The sequence below is a fragment of the Anabrus simplex genome, chromosome 1, assembly GCF_040414725.1.
Source record: "Anabrus simplex isolate iqAnaSimp1 chromosome 1, ASM4041472v1, whole genome shotgun sequence".
Lineage (NCBI taxonomy): Eukaryota > Metazoa > Arthropoda > Insecta > Orthoptera > Tettigoniidae > Anabrus > Anabrus simplex.
In genome coordinates, this window is record NC_090265.1 from 966,844,514 (window position 1) to 966,863,102 (window position 18,589).

The 18,589-nt window shown below is 37.6% G+C and overlaps 1 protein-coding gene across 2 annotated transcripts in view; it reads left to right on the forward strand.

Moving 5' to 3' along the window:
• The window catches only part of LOC136857830 (PHD finger protein 21A), a 203,127-nt gene that overhangs the window by 72,959 nt on the left and 111,579 nt on the right, over positions 1 to 18,589 (forward strand). For both annotated transcript variants that reach the window (XM_067136792.2, XM_067136793.2), the window contains exons 4-5: positions 17,674 to 17,885; positions 17,991 to 18,106. In XM_067136792.2, the coding sequence (XP_066992893.1) occupies positions 17,674 to 17,885; positions 17,991 to 18,106 (328 nt within the window). The remainder of the gene's footprint in view (positions 1 to 17,673; positions 17,886 to 17,990; positions 18,107 to 18,589) is intronic.

Genomic DNA, 18,589 nt, shown 5'->3' on the forward strand with positions numbered 1-18,589 from the left:
GTCTTATTCAAGGATATTATGCTAAGGATATCTTTAATGTCAACAAAATGGGAGTGTTTTACATTTTGCTCCCATCTAAGATGTGTTTTTCAAGGAGAAAAATACCACGGTGGGGAAAAGAAGTAAAGAAAGACTGACGGACCTAGGGAAGGTTTTCATTCCCCTCCCCTAGGGGAAGGGCGGGCCACTTAGAAGATGGCACCTTTTCTCTGGCCAGGAGATGCGGCGGGTTTGGTGGTTTGCTGGAGTTGGGAGATGGAGGTTTGATTTGGTGAAGGAGGAGGTTTCGACCTCTTGGCTAATTGCTTTATTGAATTTTCATTTTGTACAATAGGTTTCTACATGATTTCTTGACTTACAATATTATGGTTTTGGTGGTATAAAAGTTGTGTTGCTGCTTGTCCATTTGTTCCTTCTGTGCTGTGTGGTTGCCAGGGAGAGATGTTGGACCTCTGGGCTACCGAGATAGGATTAAAGAGGTAATGTGTGCGAGGTGTGTAGGTAAGTTAGAAGAGAGTTCCAGGATGGGGTTGCAATGTAAGGAAATGAAGGGTAGCTGTGATATTAGAGAGGGAGGTGGCGAGAAGGCGAAGTGGGTCCAGTATCGGGATGGGTGGGAAGAAGAAACTAGTTTGGTGAGGGGTGGACAAACCGATTGCGGGGGTGGAATTGGAGGAGGGGCTGGCCAGGGGCGACGGTGACAATTGTTGAGGGAGGGGGGAGCGAGAAGGCTCCACTCTGTAGTGCTGTCTGTAGATGCGGGCGCCGGTGCTGATCAGGCGTTGTGGATTTGAGATGCATGACGGGTGGGGACGCCTGTTGCTTGGAGTTCCCGTAAGATGTCCCTTTCTGAGATGGAAGGTTTGATGCCACGTAGAACACAGCTAGACAAGGCATGGTATGATGGTGGAGGCTGCTGGGACGATGATGGTGTGGCGGCGGCTGCAACAGTATCTCCTTGCGGTGCTGCGGTGGTCGAATCCACGGGGTTGGCAGGGAGTTTCTGGGGACTAGGTTGTGCGGAAATCGAGGAAATTGTGATGGATGATGACATTATAGGCGAAGGGTGGCTAGTCGTGGTAGAAATTATGGGAATATAGGGTGGAATATAGGTCAAAGTGGTGAAGGTCGTGGTGGTAGTAGTTGTGGAGAAAATAAAGGTGGAGGGCGATGGCAGCACTGGGTTATTCTGGGTTGGCGGTGGGAATAGTAGAAGGGTTATCGAAGAGCTGATGTAGGATGAATGCCGGAGTAGGCACCACTTCATCATAGAATCTGTGGTTGAGGCTTGGAGGCTTAACGTTTCGTCTTTGCTGCGTAGGTATACCAGAATCTGCGTTGATGGTAAGGAAGTGGAGCCATCCAGGAGCCTGACAACATCATGGACTGGGATGCCTGCGGTGCGAAGTTTGGTGAGAATGTCGTTTTCAGAGAGGGCGGAGTCCACACCTGGAATGAGGCAGGTATATATGTCGTTGGGAAGGCCGACTGCCAACTAGGCGTAAGATAGGAAACTTAAAAGGGTCCACCTTTTCAATACAAATAAATGTTATAGTTTATTTACAACATATATTTACACTTGGAACTAGTTTCGACGCTGTTTGGCGTCATCTTCAACCAAAATGTGGGAAATAGGCATAGGCGTAAGCATGTAGACATTTATATTATACAAAATGTTAAATCAGTGTGATTAAATGAGACATGAAATCGTGAAGTACAATGTCAGTTTCAAAATGGTCATGAAGGGTGAGTCAAAATTGTGTAAACATGAGATAGGTTTCAAAAACATAATCACTTAAAAAACATATAAACTGTAACAAAAACACACGGAAGTTCGAGATGATTGGCATTGGAGATTCAAATTATTTCAGACACTCTTCCATTGAATGTTGCCTGCCGCGAGTGTAGTACAAAACATAGGTTAGATTTCAATGAACACAATCGTCTCAAAAATGCACATAACATTTTAAAAATATTTTTGGGTTGAGATGAAATTTGGCAGTTAGGGATTGAAATCACATGTTTTTGAAACCTATCTCTTGTTTACACAGTTTTGACTCACCCTTTATGACCATTTTGAAACTGACATTGTACTTCACGATTTCTTGTCTCTCATTTAATCACACTGATTTATCATCTTGTATAATATAAATGTCTGCATGCTTACGCCTATGCCTATTTCTCACATTTTGGCTGAAGATGATGCCAAACAGCGTCGAAACTAGTTCCAAGTGTAAATATATGTTGTAAATAAACTAAAACATTTATTTGTATTGAAAAGGTGGACCCTTTTAAGTTTCCTATCTTACGTACTCAGTTCAATACGGGCAAAAAATGAAATTCTTAGATTTAAATGCCAACTAGGCGTCAGCCTATATGCTTTGTTGAGGTCGGCGAGGTAGCGAATTAGAGATGTGAGCCACCCACCAAGCAAAAAGACTTGGTGATGCTGCGCTGGAGATTACTTGTCCGTTTTGGTGTGTGAGACTGTTATAAGTTAACAGGAATGGGAGTAAAAAAATTATCCCCAATAATACTTGAAAAATTTAAGAATCCAAGATCTTTCAGAAGCATCCTTACACTTCCATGCATATATGACATTTAATAAAAATGTGGATGACGCCAGAAGTATTTTTAAATTTTTTTTACGAAGCTTGGATGTTAAGATAGGATTGGCAGGAAGGAGGATAGTGTTGTTGATGATTGATAGCTGTCCAGCTCATTCTTCAGATACATCTTTCCTATGGAATATCAAAGTGGTCTTTTTTCCTCCTAACTTCTCCAGTTGTCTGCAGCCTTTGAACCATGATATCATTTGTTGAAAATGAAATACAGGAAGGCCCTGATTCAAAGAGCTATAAATGAGGAAATGAAGTTGAATATACTCCAAGCCATGCATATATTATAGCAGCATGGCGACTAGTAACAATGGACACAATTCGAACTGCTTTGGCCTTGTAGGTTTTGGTGCCGTTTCAGAAGATTTTAATGAAGACACTGATGAGTGCCACAACATTAGAAGAATGCATTACTTGCAATGATATCCTGAACTTAGCACCACAGATGTTGGGGACCTTTGTGATGATGCAAACAGACAAAATACTGAATCAAAAAAAGGAAGAAGAGGATCCAGCAGAAGCAACTCTCGGGGCAGCAGTGGATCGCCTGGATATTTTCTGCTGATACTTCTCCTTCGATGTTGAGGAAGGCCTCAAATTAAGACAAATCTTCTTTCCGTAAGACGTTGGTGCAAGAGGAAGCAATCTACTCTACTGGACTATTTCAGAAAATGAAGGTTGGTTTGCTTATTTTAACAGTTCTCTTGCTCTGTATTTCACAGATCTCTACAGGCCTACGTTCCTTCAAGTTACAACTGCACGTCAGTAATATCCACTTCTGATTTTTTTGCTATGGGTAGTACTTCCAGTGGTTGACTAAGGAATTTGTTACATCTGCTGTGTCATATGAAGAGCAATACCGAAGTCCTTAGAGAGATAGGAGAAGAACGGAATCTGATTACTGAAATTGAAAAGCGGAAAATAAAATTTATTGGTGACATTCTGCGACGAGGAGTTCTTTTGTAATATTGAAGGAAGAATTGCTGGAAAAAGAGGAAGAGGATGACCCAGAGTGTTTTACTTCAAGAACCTGCTTCTGAGGATAAGTGCAAGACCTACGCTGAGTTAAAAAGACTGGCTCAAGATAGATAACTGTGGCTGCAGTGACAAGGCTTAGCCTTTAGAATATGATGATGATGATGATGATGATGATGCTGTGTCATAAATATTTTCTGTTACTTTTGTGTTCATTTGACTTTGTAGTAATTATTAACATTATTCGCTATTATTTAGTATTTCTTGACAATATGGGCATTACATTAGTCAGATACGAATGTATTGCCATTGATGCTTTCATGGCCCATACTTATAGACATGATACTGTATGGCTTTTGGGCTTATGCCGTGTCAAGAAAATAAGGTGAAATTCTTTACGTTTCACAGAGATTTATAGCCTATTTTCTATGAATCCCCTTTTATTAAAAACCCCTTTTTGAGAAAGAAATATCAAATTCCCCTGGAATTTAAAAAAAAATGGGGGGGCTTCTGTAAGTTAGTCTCATCGGCAATTAAGAGTATGTAATTCATCAGTTTGGAATAATTCAAGATACAGTGAAATCGCGTTAGTCGTTCCTCACTAACGTGTTTTCTTGCTTAGCACGTCGTAAATTTGAAGTCCCGATTCTCATCGCATTAAATCTATACAAAAATACCTCGCTAAACGTGTCATGAATTTTCGCTATTATCGCTATTTTCCTAGTCCTGAAAATGTTTGTCGCCCCTTGTGAAAGGAATGTGATTTCCAACTCGGGTAAGAAAGAGCCCTCACTACAGTTTCATGATAACAGGAAAGGGCCTTGAATTCCTGAACTTTAGGATAAGTTGCACCTTTAGGGAGCAAGCCGTTAGCCTCAGGAATGTTCAGTTTTGCTTGCCGGTTAGCAGCGAGATTGCTGAACAACATCGTGAGCCTGTTTGTACTTGTATTTCGCATTCCATTCAGAAATTAGAAATTGATTATGTGTTGAGTGGTACAGCGAAGTGTAGAGAATGTTTGTTGCCTGATTGCCTACATCCGGATTAGAAACATAACTGTGTGAAGTTGGCTAGCGTGGTGCATATTTGTCTTGTGACAATTTGGATTTGGAAAAAGTCATGATATTCCTTATTAATGAGGACAAAATTAATGTCTATCATAAAGTGGACTGGCATCCGCAAGTTTAAGCGTGCAAAGGTAGCGCGAATGTTGAAACTTGCACCTTCGGATTTCGACTCGAGAGTTGATCGAATCAAAGTTTTGTCGGTTTCAAAATGGCAGAGAAAGTCGCAGTCACACTTGGTCACGTGTAACCTCCAAGTCATTGTCTAAGAGTGTGACCAGAAAATAATGTTTAATAAGCCACTGCTCCAAAATAAAAGGCTTCTACTAACATTTGTTTTTAGAAAGAGTGTGATCTACAATAATACTTTGATATTGGCCGACGTGCAGATGTTTTCATATTTTTGTTGTCTGGTGTTTTCCACAGCTTTCAATACACTGTTGTTATTTTATCTTCCCCAGCAGAATAGGTTTTCATATTTGTTCTCTCGTGTTTTTCACACCTTTTAATATCCTCCTCTCATCTGTAGGAATGGTAGACAGTTTTCATTGTACCCACGGATACTCGATGCAGTCGTGTCAGAAAAAAAATCATATCTAGTGTTTCCATATCTCTGTCGGACAGTTTCTATTCATGTATTCAGTAGCACGTTTTCTTGCTTAACACTTTCTTTTTCCTTATCCCCTGCAGAAACGTCTTAATGAGGTTTTGCTGTACTAAGTCACATTCCACATAATTTACATGCAGGCTTGCATTTCTAGTCAAAGGAAATTTGGACCTAGACCATCTCGGAACATCAGTCCATGCAGTTTCATTTTCTAGCATTACTTCTTCTTTTTCTTTGTCACTTTTTTCACAATTATCTGTGCCTGCATCACTGTCACCTTCAACAATAGTTTCTCAGCACCCGCGCAAGTGCGGCCTGTGGGGCACAAACTTGCTTTGCTCCGTTGGCCGGTTTATTGATCCACCCAATCAGTTCACTTCTCTTTACACTTTACAAGTGAGAATACACTTAATCTTAAAATATTTTATGCATACTTTGCTACATGTTTTTTATTTAAGACTTCTTCAGCTGTAGTGTCTCAAAAATGATTATATCTAATCAAAATACAGAAATGTTACTGTCCAGTGATTTAAAATTGATGAGCCCACGTCCTTTCAGGAATGTTTAAAAAAAAAAAAAACACTTAAGTCAGTGCACTCTGTTTTCCTAGAATACTGTCCACCACTTAGAAAAAAATCTGTGTGTTAAAATTCACCTCATAGCATTAACTTTTAATTAACACTTTGAAGACGATGTCACCCCATGTGGGGTGATGGACCCTCATACAAATGTCCAGGTCTCTCAACTTTTGGCTGTCGCACGAAACTAGCACCATCATTCGCTGTTGTATTGCATTGCTTGTTCACGTAAGGTGTTCATAGAGTACAGTGCAGTGCCCATTCCTTTCTCAGCACGCTGTGCATTGCGCAACAGACAGTGGAATTTCTCTGACATTTGTCACCCCTTACGGGGTGACATACGCAACCATCAGAATTCAATTATTAACGGCAAGGGAAATAATGTGGATTGGAGTTTATTATTGATTTATTCTTACATACTGGTTGAGATTTAGCACTCAGATGAAATTGTAAACCGGGGCTACGTGTGAATAAAAAATGTTTCTGCAAACCTGAGAATGTTCTCCAGTAATTATCACTGGCTGGGGATTTGGTTGAATCATTGCCCAATGCAGCACCAGAATCTTTGCTAGTGTCCTCACTACACAAACTACTGTTGAATTCCGACTCAGAAAAGGTGGCATCACATTGCAAATCCTAAATGTCAACATCTCTTGATTCAACATTCGAACTCTTTTCAAGTTGTTCTTCTATCTCTCTATCAGTAATCATGGCTTACTCAACACAGAAACACATAACATGAATTACATTCTGGTCACAAAACTGTAAATTATAAGGAACTCATTGAAAAGTGCCTAAATCAACAGCTCACAACACAGAACACAGTGTTCCACAACAACAAAAGTAAAAGGGAGGGGTGACGTGCGCTTTCTCTGTTGCGTAGTCAACCTAATAACCATATGTCACCCCAATGGGGGGACACAAAAATAGTAACTTTGAACATAAATTATGTCTTTGATTATCATCTACGAATGAAATTACGAACATCCGTAGCCCACAACAACCTGAAAAATGTATATCGCATTTCAGCAGTTTACCACGAAAAAAGGCAAATGTACACATCGACGCTAAAGTGTTAATGTTGATTGAGGTTTAACATAGCTTCAGTGTACTGAATAAGGTAGAAGTTAAGGGGTGGCTTCGAAGGTGGGAAAAATAGAACCTTGTCAATTCTTAATTCATCAACTGGCCATAGGGAGGAACATTAATTGAGGACCTTGTCACTTGAATTTTATCAGATCGAAAGCTTCAACATTCTCCAGTAGATGAATTAAGAATTGGCTATGTTCCATTTCTCCCATCTTCAAAGCCACAGCTTAACTTCTTCCTTATTCAGTGCACTGAAGCTATGTCAAACCTCAATCAGCGTGAAATAAAGGATAATGCTACAAGGTCAATTTTAACATGTAAAAGATTTTTCTAAGAAAGTGGTGGACAGTATTATAGAAAAACATTGTGTATTGATTTCAGTGAGGTTTTTTTTGAAATATTCTTGAAAGGACATGGGCTCATCAATTTCAAATCATTGGACAATAACATTTCTGTATTTTAATTGCGTAAAACAATTTTTTAGCCATTACGTCTGAATAAGTCTTATTTAAAAGACGTAACCTGTATCAAAGTATGCATAAAATATTTTAAGATTAAGTGTATTCTCACTTGTAAAGGGTAAAGTGAAGTGTATTGATTTGGTGGATCATTAAACCAAATATTAGTTCTTAATTAAGCTGTATACGTGCGGATCTATATAATGAAATTTGTGAATTGCAACAATTAGAATCGGATTGGCACATTTATGTTTGGTCATGACAAGCACTTAAAATAAAACTGCTGACCTGATTGAGTACTGCGCAGCGGGAAATTTGGCACGAGAACTTTCAGCCACATTGTTTGCTTATTTTCACTACGTCAAAGTCTATTGTGTGTTAGTGTCTGTGAAAATGAGTGATTACTTAGATACAACCAGGGAGCTAGCTGGTTGCGGACCCAAAACCGAACATCATAGCCTGCTGATGACAAGTGCGGCCTGCAGGGCACAGATTTGCTTTGCTCCCTTGGTTGGCCAAAGCTGGCCGCCAACCTGAATTTCTTAGGCCACCAAACACAGGCTCTTACCCCGCTCCACAGGGAAAGAGTCCCTTTGCCGTCGATCGTCACATCTCACTACTGAAATACATTGTAATATCAAATAATTTGTTTGAATTCTCAATTTCACCTAGGTCATTACTACATTAAATGATACGCCGACCCTGTCAGACCGATAAGTAACGTCACATATTGTGTCATTTCATAAGTGTTGTATGCTGCGTAGCCAACTGAATTAGGTGACAGTATTGAGTCATCGAATTACCAAGGAATCTCTTGAAATACTGTGGGGTTTTTTTTTTTTTTTTTCATGTTAAAATGCGTACAGTTAGTACAAGAATTTGAAATCACATTGCCCAGCAACTGGCTGTTCTTGGCCCGGTCGGACCCCCTTGACAGCTAACGTGTTAATAAAGTTCTTGTCACAGAACTGCTCAGTCAAAGTAAATTTGATGCTTTCATGTATATTGTCTACCAAATAAGTGCAGGAAGGTGAGCACGTAAATGTCATATAGAAGTTGGCGATGGTTGGCTAAGGTTGTGAGTGAATAGTGCTCCGGTAACTGTGAATTTTTGTATAAGGAATTGTAAGTTTAGTGATTAGAAACTGGACCTGCAGATTCTGGAAGTGTTATAGATGCTATGAAACTTTACATATTGGATATAATCCTTCTCTAAGAGTTGTTGGGGTTTAAGCCATGCTTATGTAAACAAAGGCATCAAGGTAGTTTAAGTGTTCTTTTGAGAAGTCACATCACTTACATACATACACTGTCTTTGGATTTGATTCGATATATTGAGTCAAGGCAACTTGAACTTGTGGTACAGGAGGTCACAACACATTACTCTCATTACTTGCCTATTGGTTAATTTTATCTTCAAAGGGCAGATATGGCTACCTGTGTGAAGTGTGGGAAAACAGTACCTAAGCAGGACATAGCGACTAAAATTGAGTGTAACACCTGTTGCAGTTCATATCACAGTAAGTGTGTGAACCTTAAATATTTAGAGGCAATCAGGATGTAGAATTTTTAAAATTCAAGATGAAGTGCAGTCATTGTGTCAGTACCATCTGCTGCTAACTTTAACTGAAGACATATCTGCACTGGCGAAAACAACTGGTGAAATAGAAAAACGGGTAAATCGATGGGTGTGTGTCATGGAAGGCTGGATAAACAGACATATTTTAGATAATCAGCATGCAATAATTAATTGACAACAAATTATTATTGATAACTTATTATCTGAAAACTATCGTCTTGCAAAAGCTACCAGTTAACTAAAAATTAGGTGTAATGACAATGAACAATACTCTAGGATAATTATACTCTTGAGATATACGGTGTTCTGGAAGTTCCGAATGAAAATGTCAGTCATATGGTCATCGATGTTGCAAAGTCACTGGATGTAGAAAATAAAGGATGATTCGATTGATGCCTCTCATAGGCTGGAAAAAGTGAATAATGTCCCAAGCTCTGGCATCATTGTAAAATTTATGAAAGGATGCTACAAAGAATAGATCTTAGAAAAATTTCAGATCAAGAAGAATTTGTCCTCAATGCATCTTGTCTTTCCATCCCTAGTCCTGTATATATTAATCAGCTATTTGCTCCCAATAGGTGAATTCTATTTGGTAAAGCTGAGCAACTGCAGCATGATAGGGATTATAAGTATCTGTGAGTGAGTAAGAGTGGCAAAATCTGATGAGGAAGGCTGTTGGAAGTCCAGGTGCATGCTATTTGTTGTGAAAGAGATTTGGATAAATTGTAATATTTTCTGTCATTATTTTGTTAATCTTTCAACTTTGATTCCTAATGAGCCATAAGAATGATGAGTTTTTCATTTATTATCAAAATATAAGAGGTCGTAGAACTTAGGTTGACATATTTATCCAAAATCTCCTGTGCTCTTCTCATGATGTGGTTGTATTGAATGAGACTTCTTTATTGAATAGTAGATCTCATAGTGAATTATTTGGTAATAGATATTTGGTGTTTAGAAATGACAAATATCCTTTAGTAACAAAAAAGGAGTGGGGTGGGGGTGTCTTTGTCATCACAAAGAGTTTTTTGGTGAAACTATATCCAAATACAGTAGACGGTATTACGAATCACATACTATTTGTATCTCAAATAATAATAGAAAATTATTTATCAACATTGTATACATCACTCCAGCATCATCTTTCACAGTGTGTCAGGACTACTTTGGTTATTTAGAAAGCATTGACTATCTTATGATTTCTGACTGTGTTGTTATGGGTGATTTCAATCTTCCTGAAATAAATGGTATTGGTTATTCTTTTACAGCAGGAACTGTGACTGGTAAAAGAGATTGGGTCAGTTGATATATTTAGATCTAACATCCTAGAATAATATTTTAAATTACAATTCTAGGACGCTGGATCTTGTATTGGCCAATTTTATAGTTGACATGGAACATGGAAAATTTGCTCTTGTATCAGAATATTTACACTATCCGCCACTCTGTTTATCTTTAACTCCAAAAAAAAAAGTGTACATTACCAAAAAATATAAATCAAGAGCACTACGATTTCAAGAAAGCTAATTTTCTACAGCTGTATTATGAGTTACGAGATATTGATAGGAAGCCATTGTATACGTATCTGGCCGTGGATTTCTTTTACTCACCAATATATAGATGCTTCGATAAGGGATCTGTAATCATGCCTTTTGGCTGTTTTTAAGTTGTTACATTACAGGCATATTAACATACAATCAAATTATATTGAGATTTCCCAAGACTTAAAATGTTAATTGCAACCAATATTTACACTTAAATACCTTCACATATAAACTAAATCGATGTATAATCTCCGCAAGATTATTTTATCAACTTTTTATTATTATGGTTTGAATGTTTGTGAAGTACTTATCATATTTCAGTTGTTTTTTCTTTTACTTGTATTTTAATGTTCTTGTCAAGTTGTTTATTTTGCATTTGTCAGTGGCTGAGGATGATCTATGTATTAGGTCAAAACTAGTACCTAACGATTATTAAAATATAAGATCTGTTAATTTGACATTGAACTTGTTTTGAATAGGTTGACCCCACCTTAACTTCACTTGTGGAATTTATACAAAGAAATAGTGTCTCAAGGTTAAGAAAGCCAACCTCATATGATGGGAAAAGGTGAGGGAGAGATCAGTAGTATTGAAAAGGATGCTAGACACACATTTGGCAGCTATACTGTCTTAGCACCCCACATTGCTAGGGAAATTACAGTGATTAAATAAAAATGTTCTTTGAATTCATTCTGTTTCCATCACTTTAGGTCATCTTTTTGTTGTTTAGTATATATATAAAATAAGAGTTTTGTCTGTACATTGCTCACAATTTGAAAAGAATGGTGTTTCTGTATCAGTCATGTCCACAATAAGAAGGAAATACACTTTTTACTTTTCCATCATCTGTCTGTCTGTCTGTCTGTCTGTCTGTCTGTCTGTCTTGTGTATGTACATGTATCACGAGAAAACGGCTGAAGAGAATTTAATTAAAATCGGTATGTAAAGTCGAGGAATCAGCCACTACAATCCAGGCTATAAATCATTTTACTCACACTGAGTGAAATGGTAGTTTAGGGGAAGGCCTAAAATGTAATTCTCAAATATTTACATTATTAGTGGTCCTGTCAATAAATACTACATAACTAAAGTTATATCGAATTAAATTTCCGATCATTTATGTCTTATACATATTTACCGTACCGGCTATAACACAGATATTCATGAATTTGTATTTTTGTTGCCAAGTCCATATCAGTGCCGAGCCACGAGAAAATGGGTCAACAGAATTTAATGAATATCGGTATGTAGAGTCAGGGAATAAGAAACTACAGTCTAAGCTATAAACAGTTTTTTTCACCTTGGATGAAATTGTAGTTTGCGGAGGGTGCCTAAAATTTAATTTTTAAATACCTACTAGCTGATTCTATATTGTATACAGAATTGTAGGTTAGGTAGAGTACACGTTGTGAGCAAGACAGTATTAAATTGCATAGCTCTTAACGGTACCCTAGAAACGCGACGGAGAAATCACCAAACGTCTTTTTTCATATGAAGACTGCGTTAGGGTATTTTCATTGTAATGGTAAACCCGCTTGCCTACCATCAGTCACAATCAGGTTGGGGAATTGCATTATAATGGCAGACACTCACTCTCCACCTGCCTTTTTACATCCTCAGAAAGACTGTCTTAGTGGTTTTCCCAACTAAATGAACATAGGTCATTACAGTGACATCAGTAGGAATGGCCCGAGCAAAAGCAATGGTTCACATGAAATACTCGTTAAAATGAAAAAACACATATTTTCTCACTTTTAACAAACAGTACTACGCTGTCGATCTAACAGTCCAAAGTTCCAGAGCTGGAATGACCAGGCCAGAGACAGCAGTGATCTGTGAACACTCTTAGTTTTTTTGAGGGAGGGGGTCGAATAGTGGAGAGTCCCTGGGCAAGAACTATGCCCTTTTTATGTTTCTTAGAAGTACCCGATGAGTCAGAAAATCTAAATACATTACACTGGCGACGGAAAAATCTACCTGACTTGGAGGCAATTTTTTCCAAGCCAGAGGAGTAACCCCCTCTTCACTGCTAATTTTGAATAAAATGAATGTAGAATTGAATAAAAGTGAAAAGGAAGAAGCTCTTTTTAAGAAACTGCTCTTTTCAGGGTTGAATTTTGAGTTATTTAGTGAACCGTGGTGCTATAATTTGGAATATGCCTAAACTGTAATTCTAGATCAGGTCATACTACTACTACTACTACTACTACTACTACTTGAGCCTCTGCCTTAAGAGTGCACACTGCTCATTCAAAACAGCGCGTTAGAGTAGGGATCGAATAGCCATATTTGCATGGTATTTCATCTTAATGCACTATTATTCAATCACCAATTCCATTTGAAAACAATCTTTTTGATCAAAGTTACCCTCACGAAGTTTAACTTTGAACTGAAATTTTAAAAAAATTGCAATTGGGGTAACTTGGAACACTGCCTTTTATTTTTATTATATATAGTAAATACACATATGATAAATTTTGACATTCACAATCATTTGAAGTCCCTAGTCCCCCTACCTGGCTGCATTGTTCTATTTAAAATAATTAAGAATATTTGAGGGGTAACACATTAAAGTTGAAAAGTGTTCAAAGTAACTCCATTTTACAGTACTATGATGAACCAGTGAGTTACGTACCAGCAGTACGGTATCAGAAAATGTATGAACCAGAAGAATGACATGCTAAAGAAGAAACTTTTCTAACTCCCCACCTATTTCCCGCCAATATTCAGTCAGGCTGTTATATTCAGTACGCAGCAGTAGTCCCATCTATCGGAGTTGAGTCGCAGAATAAGAGACAAAGAACATCACAACAAACAATGGTCAATGTAATGTTATTGTTGATCAATGTTATGCGCTTTCAATATTGTAGGCGTTCACATTTAGTTTTCTTCCGACTCTGAAATACCACTCTTTATCATAGTTGTGTGATGTTTGGGACATCACTGAATGTTTTTAATTATTGAACTATATATTTAATTGATAAGATGTATATATTTAATCACTGATAGGTCATTTTTAAATTAATATGTGTATGTAGATATAGGGTTTTATCATCCATTTCAATCATCATTTCATTTCTTTGTATCGCGGCTATAACGTATTCTGAACGAACAAATTATTGGGTAAAGTATTTCAACATCATGCATATTTATAACTTGCAGTAAATTTTCCAATAGCCGTTGTGAGATGACCAGAGTCAGCAGGCTAATTTCAGCCCAATTCCAGGAAAAGTACGTCATCTAGGTTACGAGAGACCTTACCCTCTCTACCTCATGAAGAGACAGTTGATACATTATTAACACCCACTTTTCAAACTCCGCTTTGGGACGCTTTATTTCAGCGCGAAAGTTCAGCCTATGTGAATGAACGTAATGAAGCAACGTGATGGATTCACAGCAATACATGGGAGAAGGGATGAGACCTCGAATCTTACTGGACCATGTGATATGGCTGATGGAAGGAGACTTTTGAACCGATATATACCACCGACAAGAGCTGGAGAGAGGATTCATACTCTTATTCTTACTCGTGAGCAGATTGTCACTTGCATTCGGACTCTCGGAGATTCTGATTCTGATTCTCACTCTTGGAAGACACTCTTACTACGATTCTACGTCTGCACATCGGAGAAGATTTTAACTTAGTTCACTTCGCATCTGAGTATATTCTACTCAAAAGTTACTCTCATTGGGACTTGTTATCTCAATGACGAGAGGTAGTCAACGGGAGACCGGTTCTGACTAGTATAGGGGAGGAGAGCTTTTATTATGAATTTAGCTACGCTACTGTTCCGTAATACGGAAAAATACAAGTGTATTCTCTCCATGAACATAACCCATGGTGGTTTTGCATTTAAAATTAGGACTCGTTACAACTTTATGTAAGGAGTACAGTAGGAAGTGTTAAGGACAGGAAATGTAGAAGTAGGACTGGAATCCAACAACAGAGAAGGCAGCTGGTACGAGATCCACACATCATCAGCTTCAAGACAACAGTCTACATATGGTGAGCTTATGGCATAAGTTACTGCAAGTCTTCGCGCAACAGTTCATTTTTAAAATTAATTTCATTCAATTTTTCTTTTGCTTCCGTAAGTTCAGATGTCGTTAAAACGCCGTTACGTCACGTTTTTCATCTTAATAAATAGCTGTTTTAATTTGTATTTTATGAAATGATTATTAATGATCCTTAACTTCCAAGTTAGTGTACTTAATGATTTGTGTTCCGTTCACCTCACCCCTGGGAGTTTTTTTAGTCTCATTACGTATTATTATTATTATTATTATTATTATTATTATTATTATTATTAATTATCTACTTTTGTTTTCAAGCCATAAGCTTGAAGACTGGCGCCCTTGGGATACTGTTTATGGAGAAACAATGACATATCATTTATTTATTTTAATATTAAAGTGACCCGCCACGTTATAATTTTGTCATACATCTGTGGGCCAAGTGGGTACGTCACAGTTGGTACAGTAAAATTGAATAAAACATAAATGTTCGGAAATTGTATTCTCTATAAAGTTTGTTATGTAGTACTTTTCGATAGAACCAATAACATAAGCATTTAAAATTAAATTTTAGGCGCCTTCCCCTAAACTACAATTTCTTAGAGGGCGAATAAAATTGTCTATAACATAGACTGTAATTTCTTATTCCCTGACGTTATATACCGACTTTCATTAAATTCTGTTAACCCATTTTCTCGTGGCTCGGCTTTGATATGGACTTGGCAAAAAAAAAAATACAAATTCATGAATATCTCTGTTATCAAAGCAGGTACGGTAATATTGTGTGACATAAATTATGGTAAATCTAATTCTATATAACTTTAGTCATGTAGTATTTATCGATGGGACCGCTAATAATATAAATAATTGGGAATTAAATTTTAGGCCTTCCTCTAAACTACCATTTCACTCAGCGTGAGAAAAATTATTTATAGCCTAGATTGTAGTGGCTGATCCCACGACTTCACATACCGATTTTCATTAAATTCTCTTCAGCCGTTTTCTCGTGATTTGTGTACATACATACGTACATACATACAGACAGACAGACAGACAGACAGACAGACAGAAATTACGGAAAAGTAAAAAGTGCATTTCCTTGTTACTATGGACATGACCGATACAGAAATACCATTCTTTTCAAATTCAGAGCAATGTACAGACAAAACTCTTATTATATATATATAGATGTTATTGGTCTTATCGAAAAGTACTACATAATAAAAGTTATAGAGAGTAAAATTTCCAATCATTTATTTTTTATTCAGTTTTACCGTACTGTCTATGATAAGAGTGGTAGGGGCCTATTTCAGAGTTGGAAGAAAACTAAATGTGAAGGCCTACAATATCGAAAGCGCGCAACAGTGATCAACAATAACATTACATTGACCATTGTTTGTTGTGATGTCTTTGTCTCTTATGATGCCAATCATCTCCGATAGATGGGATTACTGCTGCATGCCGAGTATAACAGCCTGCCTGAATATTGGTGGGAAATAGGTGGGAGTTAGGTAAATTTCTTCTTTAGCATGCCATTCCTCTGGTTCTTACATTTTCTAATACTACTGGCACGTAACACATTGGTTCATCATAGTATTCAAGCTATTTGATCCCTACTCTTATGCGCTGTTTTGAATGAGCCGTGTCACTTGCCGTGTGCACACTTAAGGCACAGGCTCACTTAGTAGTAGTAGTAGTAGTAGTAGTAGTAGTAGTAGTAGTATAACCTGGTCTAGAATTACAATTTCAGCCTATTCCAAATTATTGCACCACAATTCCTTAAATAACTCAAAATTCAACCCTGAAAAGAGCTTTTTCTTAAGAAAAGCTTCTTCCTCCTCATTTTATTAAATTCTTCATTAATTTTATTCCAAATTAGCTTGGAGGAAAAATTTGCCTCCAAGTCAGATTCTTCCGCCGCCACTGTAGTGAATTGAGAATTTCCGACTACACGGGAACTCCTATTAAACAGATGAGAAAGAGGGCATAGTTTTTCCCTGGGACTCTACATTATTCGCCCCCTTCCCCCCCCCCCCGCTGCCTCCCGAAATTAAAGAGTGTTCACGGCTGTCTGCAGCCTGGTCTTTCCAGCTCTGGAACTTTGAACTGTTAGATCGGCAGCGTAGTACTGTTCGTTAGAAGTGAGAAAATGTGAGGTTTTTAATTTGATTGAGTATTCCATATGATAGCATTCCTTTTAATCGCGACATTCCTACTGGCGTCATTGTACTGATCTTTGTTGATTTCAGTTGGGAAAACCACTAAGACAGCCTTTCTGAGGATGTAAAAAGGTTCCATCTGGGAGATAGTGGCTTCGAATCCCACTGTCGGCAGCCCTGAAGATGGTTTTCCTTCGTTTCCCATTTTCACACCAGGCAAATTCTGGGTCTGTACCTTAATTAAGGCCACGGCCGCTTCCTTTCAACTCCTAGGATTTCTTATCCCATCGTAGCCATAAGACCTATATGTGTCGGTGCAACGTAAAGTCACTAGCAAAAAAAAATATCTGTAAGAAGGCAGGTGGAGAGTAAGTATAATGACTGAATTTAGGTAAGAGGGCCTACCATTACAATAAAGATTCCCTAACCCAGTCTTAACAAAAGAAAAGTCGTTTGGTGACTTCCCCATCGTGTTTCTAAGGTAACGTTAAGAGCTATGCAATTTAATACAATCTTGCTCACAACGTGTACACTACCTAACCTGGAATTCTGTATACAATGTGGAATTCCATAGTGAAGCACGGGTACATCAGCTAGTAATTATATATAACAAGTGTTTAGTATTTAACAAGACTTAAATTGTTGCTTAAGAATAGAGACCTGTGTGTTACAAAAACCCAGTTTTACAGGAGAGAGAAAACTGTTCTGTATGGTTGCAAATGGTAAAATTTAAAACTTCTTTTAAGCTTTTAAGACTTTTATTTTGCACTTACAAGTTATCTGTAGACAAAATTGCAGATATGAGGTCTCCTTTTTTTAAGTGATGAAATAATAAAACCCAATAACTGGAGACTTTTATTTCAACACCCCCCCTCAAAAAATAAGATTATAATTTGTGGGAATGACACATTTTAATTTTGTTGGAATTTGCAGTGGAATCATTGGGATCACACACGTTTCTAAGAATATGTGTTTTTATCTTTTGTAGAAGCATCTTGTGCAGCGTTTGCGGAAGGAGTTAGACGAAGCTTGCATAACCAATGGTGCTGCTGTCACCCTTTCTCTGGGCTTTATGGGGAAGACCACTCTGAATAACAATAACAACAGCAATTACAATAATTTTACAAATGGTACCAATATTTGCATGGACAGAAATACCTTGTGTCCAGAGAGAGTGGAAATTACAAATCATAAAACCAGGTAAGGCAGTGAGGCATGTTGAGTAGATTATATTAATTAATGTTTATAGAAAAATATTATGAAATATTGTATGTTCTGTGACAAATGTGTCTAAATTTGTTGTAGTCTTTCTCGGCCAGCCTCTGTAAATTCTTCCACTAGTTCAGATGATTCTCAAGGATTACAAGAGACTATCCCTGACTCAAGAATGGCAGATAAAGTGGAGTTTTTGTCAGCAGTTGGTTAGTATGCTAATATTCTGAGTATGTTTCATTTTCTGAAACTGTTGTTTGATTGAGTGAATATTGAAGTACCTTGGACAAGAAGGGGGGAAAAAATATTTAGCAACATGATAGACAAGTGTCATTATTGGCTCCTCACCAAAGTGACTGTATACAAATTTTGGCAAATGCTTGCAGGGCTTTTGAAACTTAGTCACATCCCTGTAGTTCAGATTCCATGGAAAAGGGGAGGTTTTGACATCAGTAGACTCATGAAACTGTTAAGCTGCTGTAAGTATTCAGGGTGTTCTTTCTTGGAACAATCTGTCATATTAATTATTCTACATGAAAATATAATCCTGCTGGCTGCTTGAAGAATTCTCTACTTCAAGGTATTCTTTCATATAACAATCTGGCATATTATTGATTCCAGTTTTTAGATGTTCTGGGCTAATCTTTAAATGCAAATATCTATTTGTTTGTTTACGCCGTAGTCCCATGTCT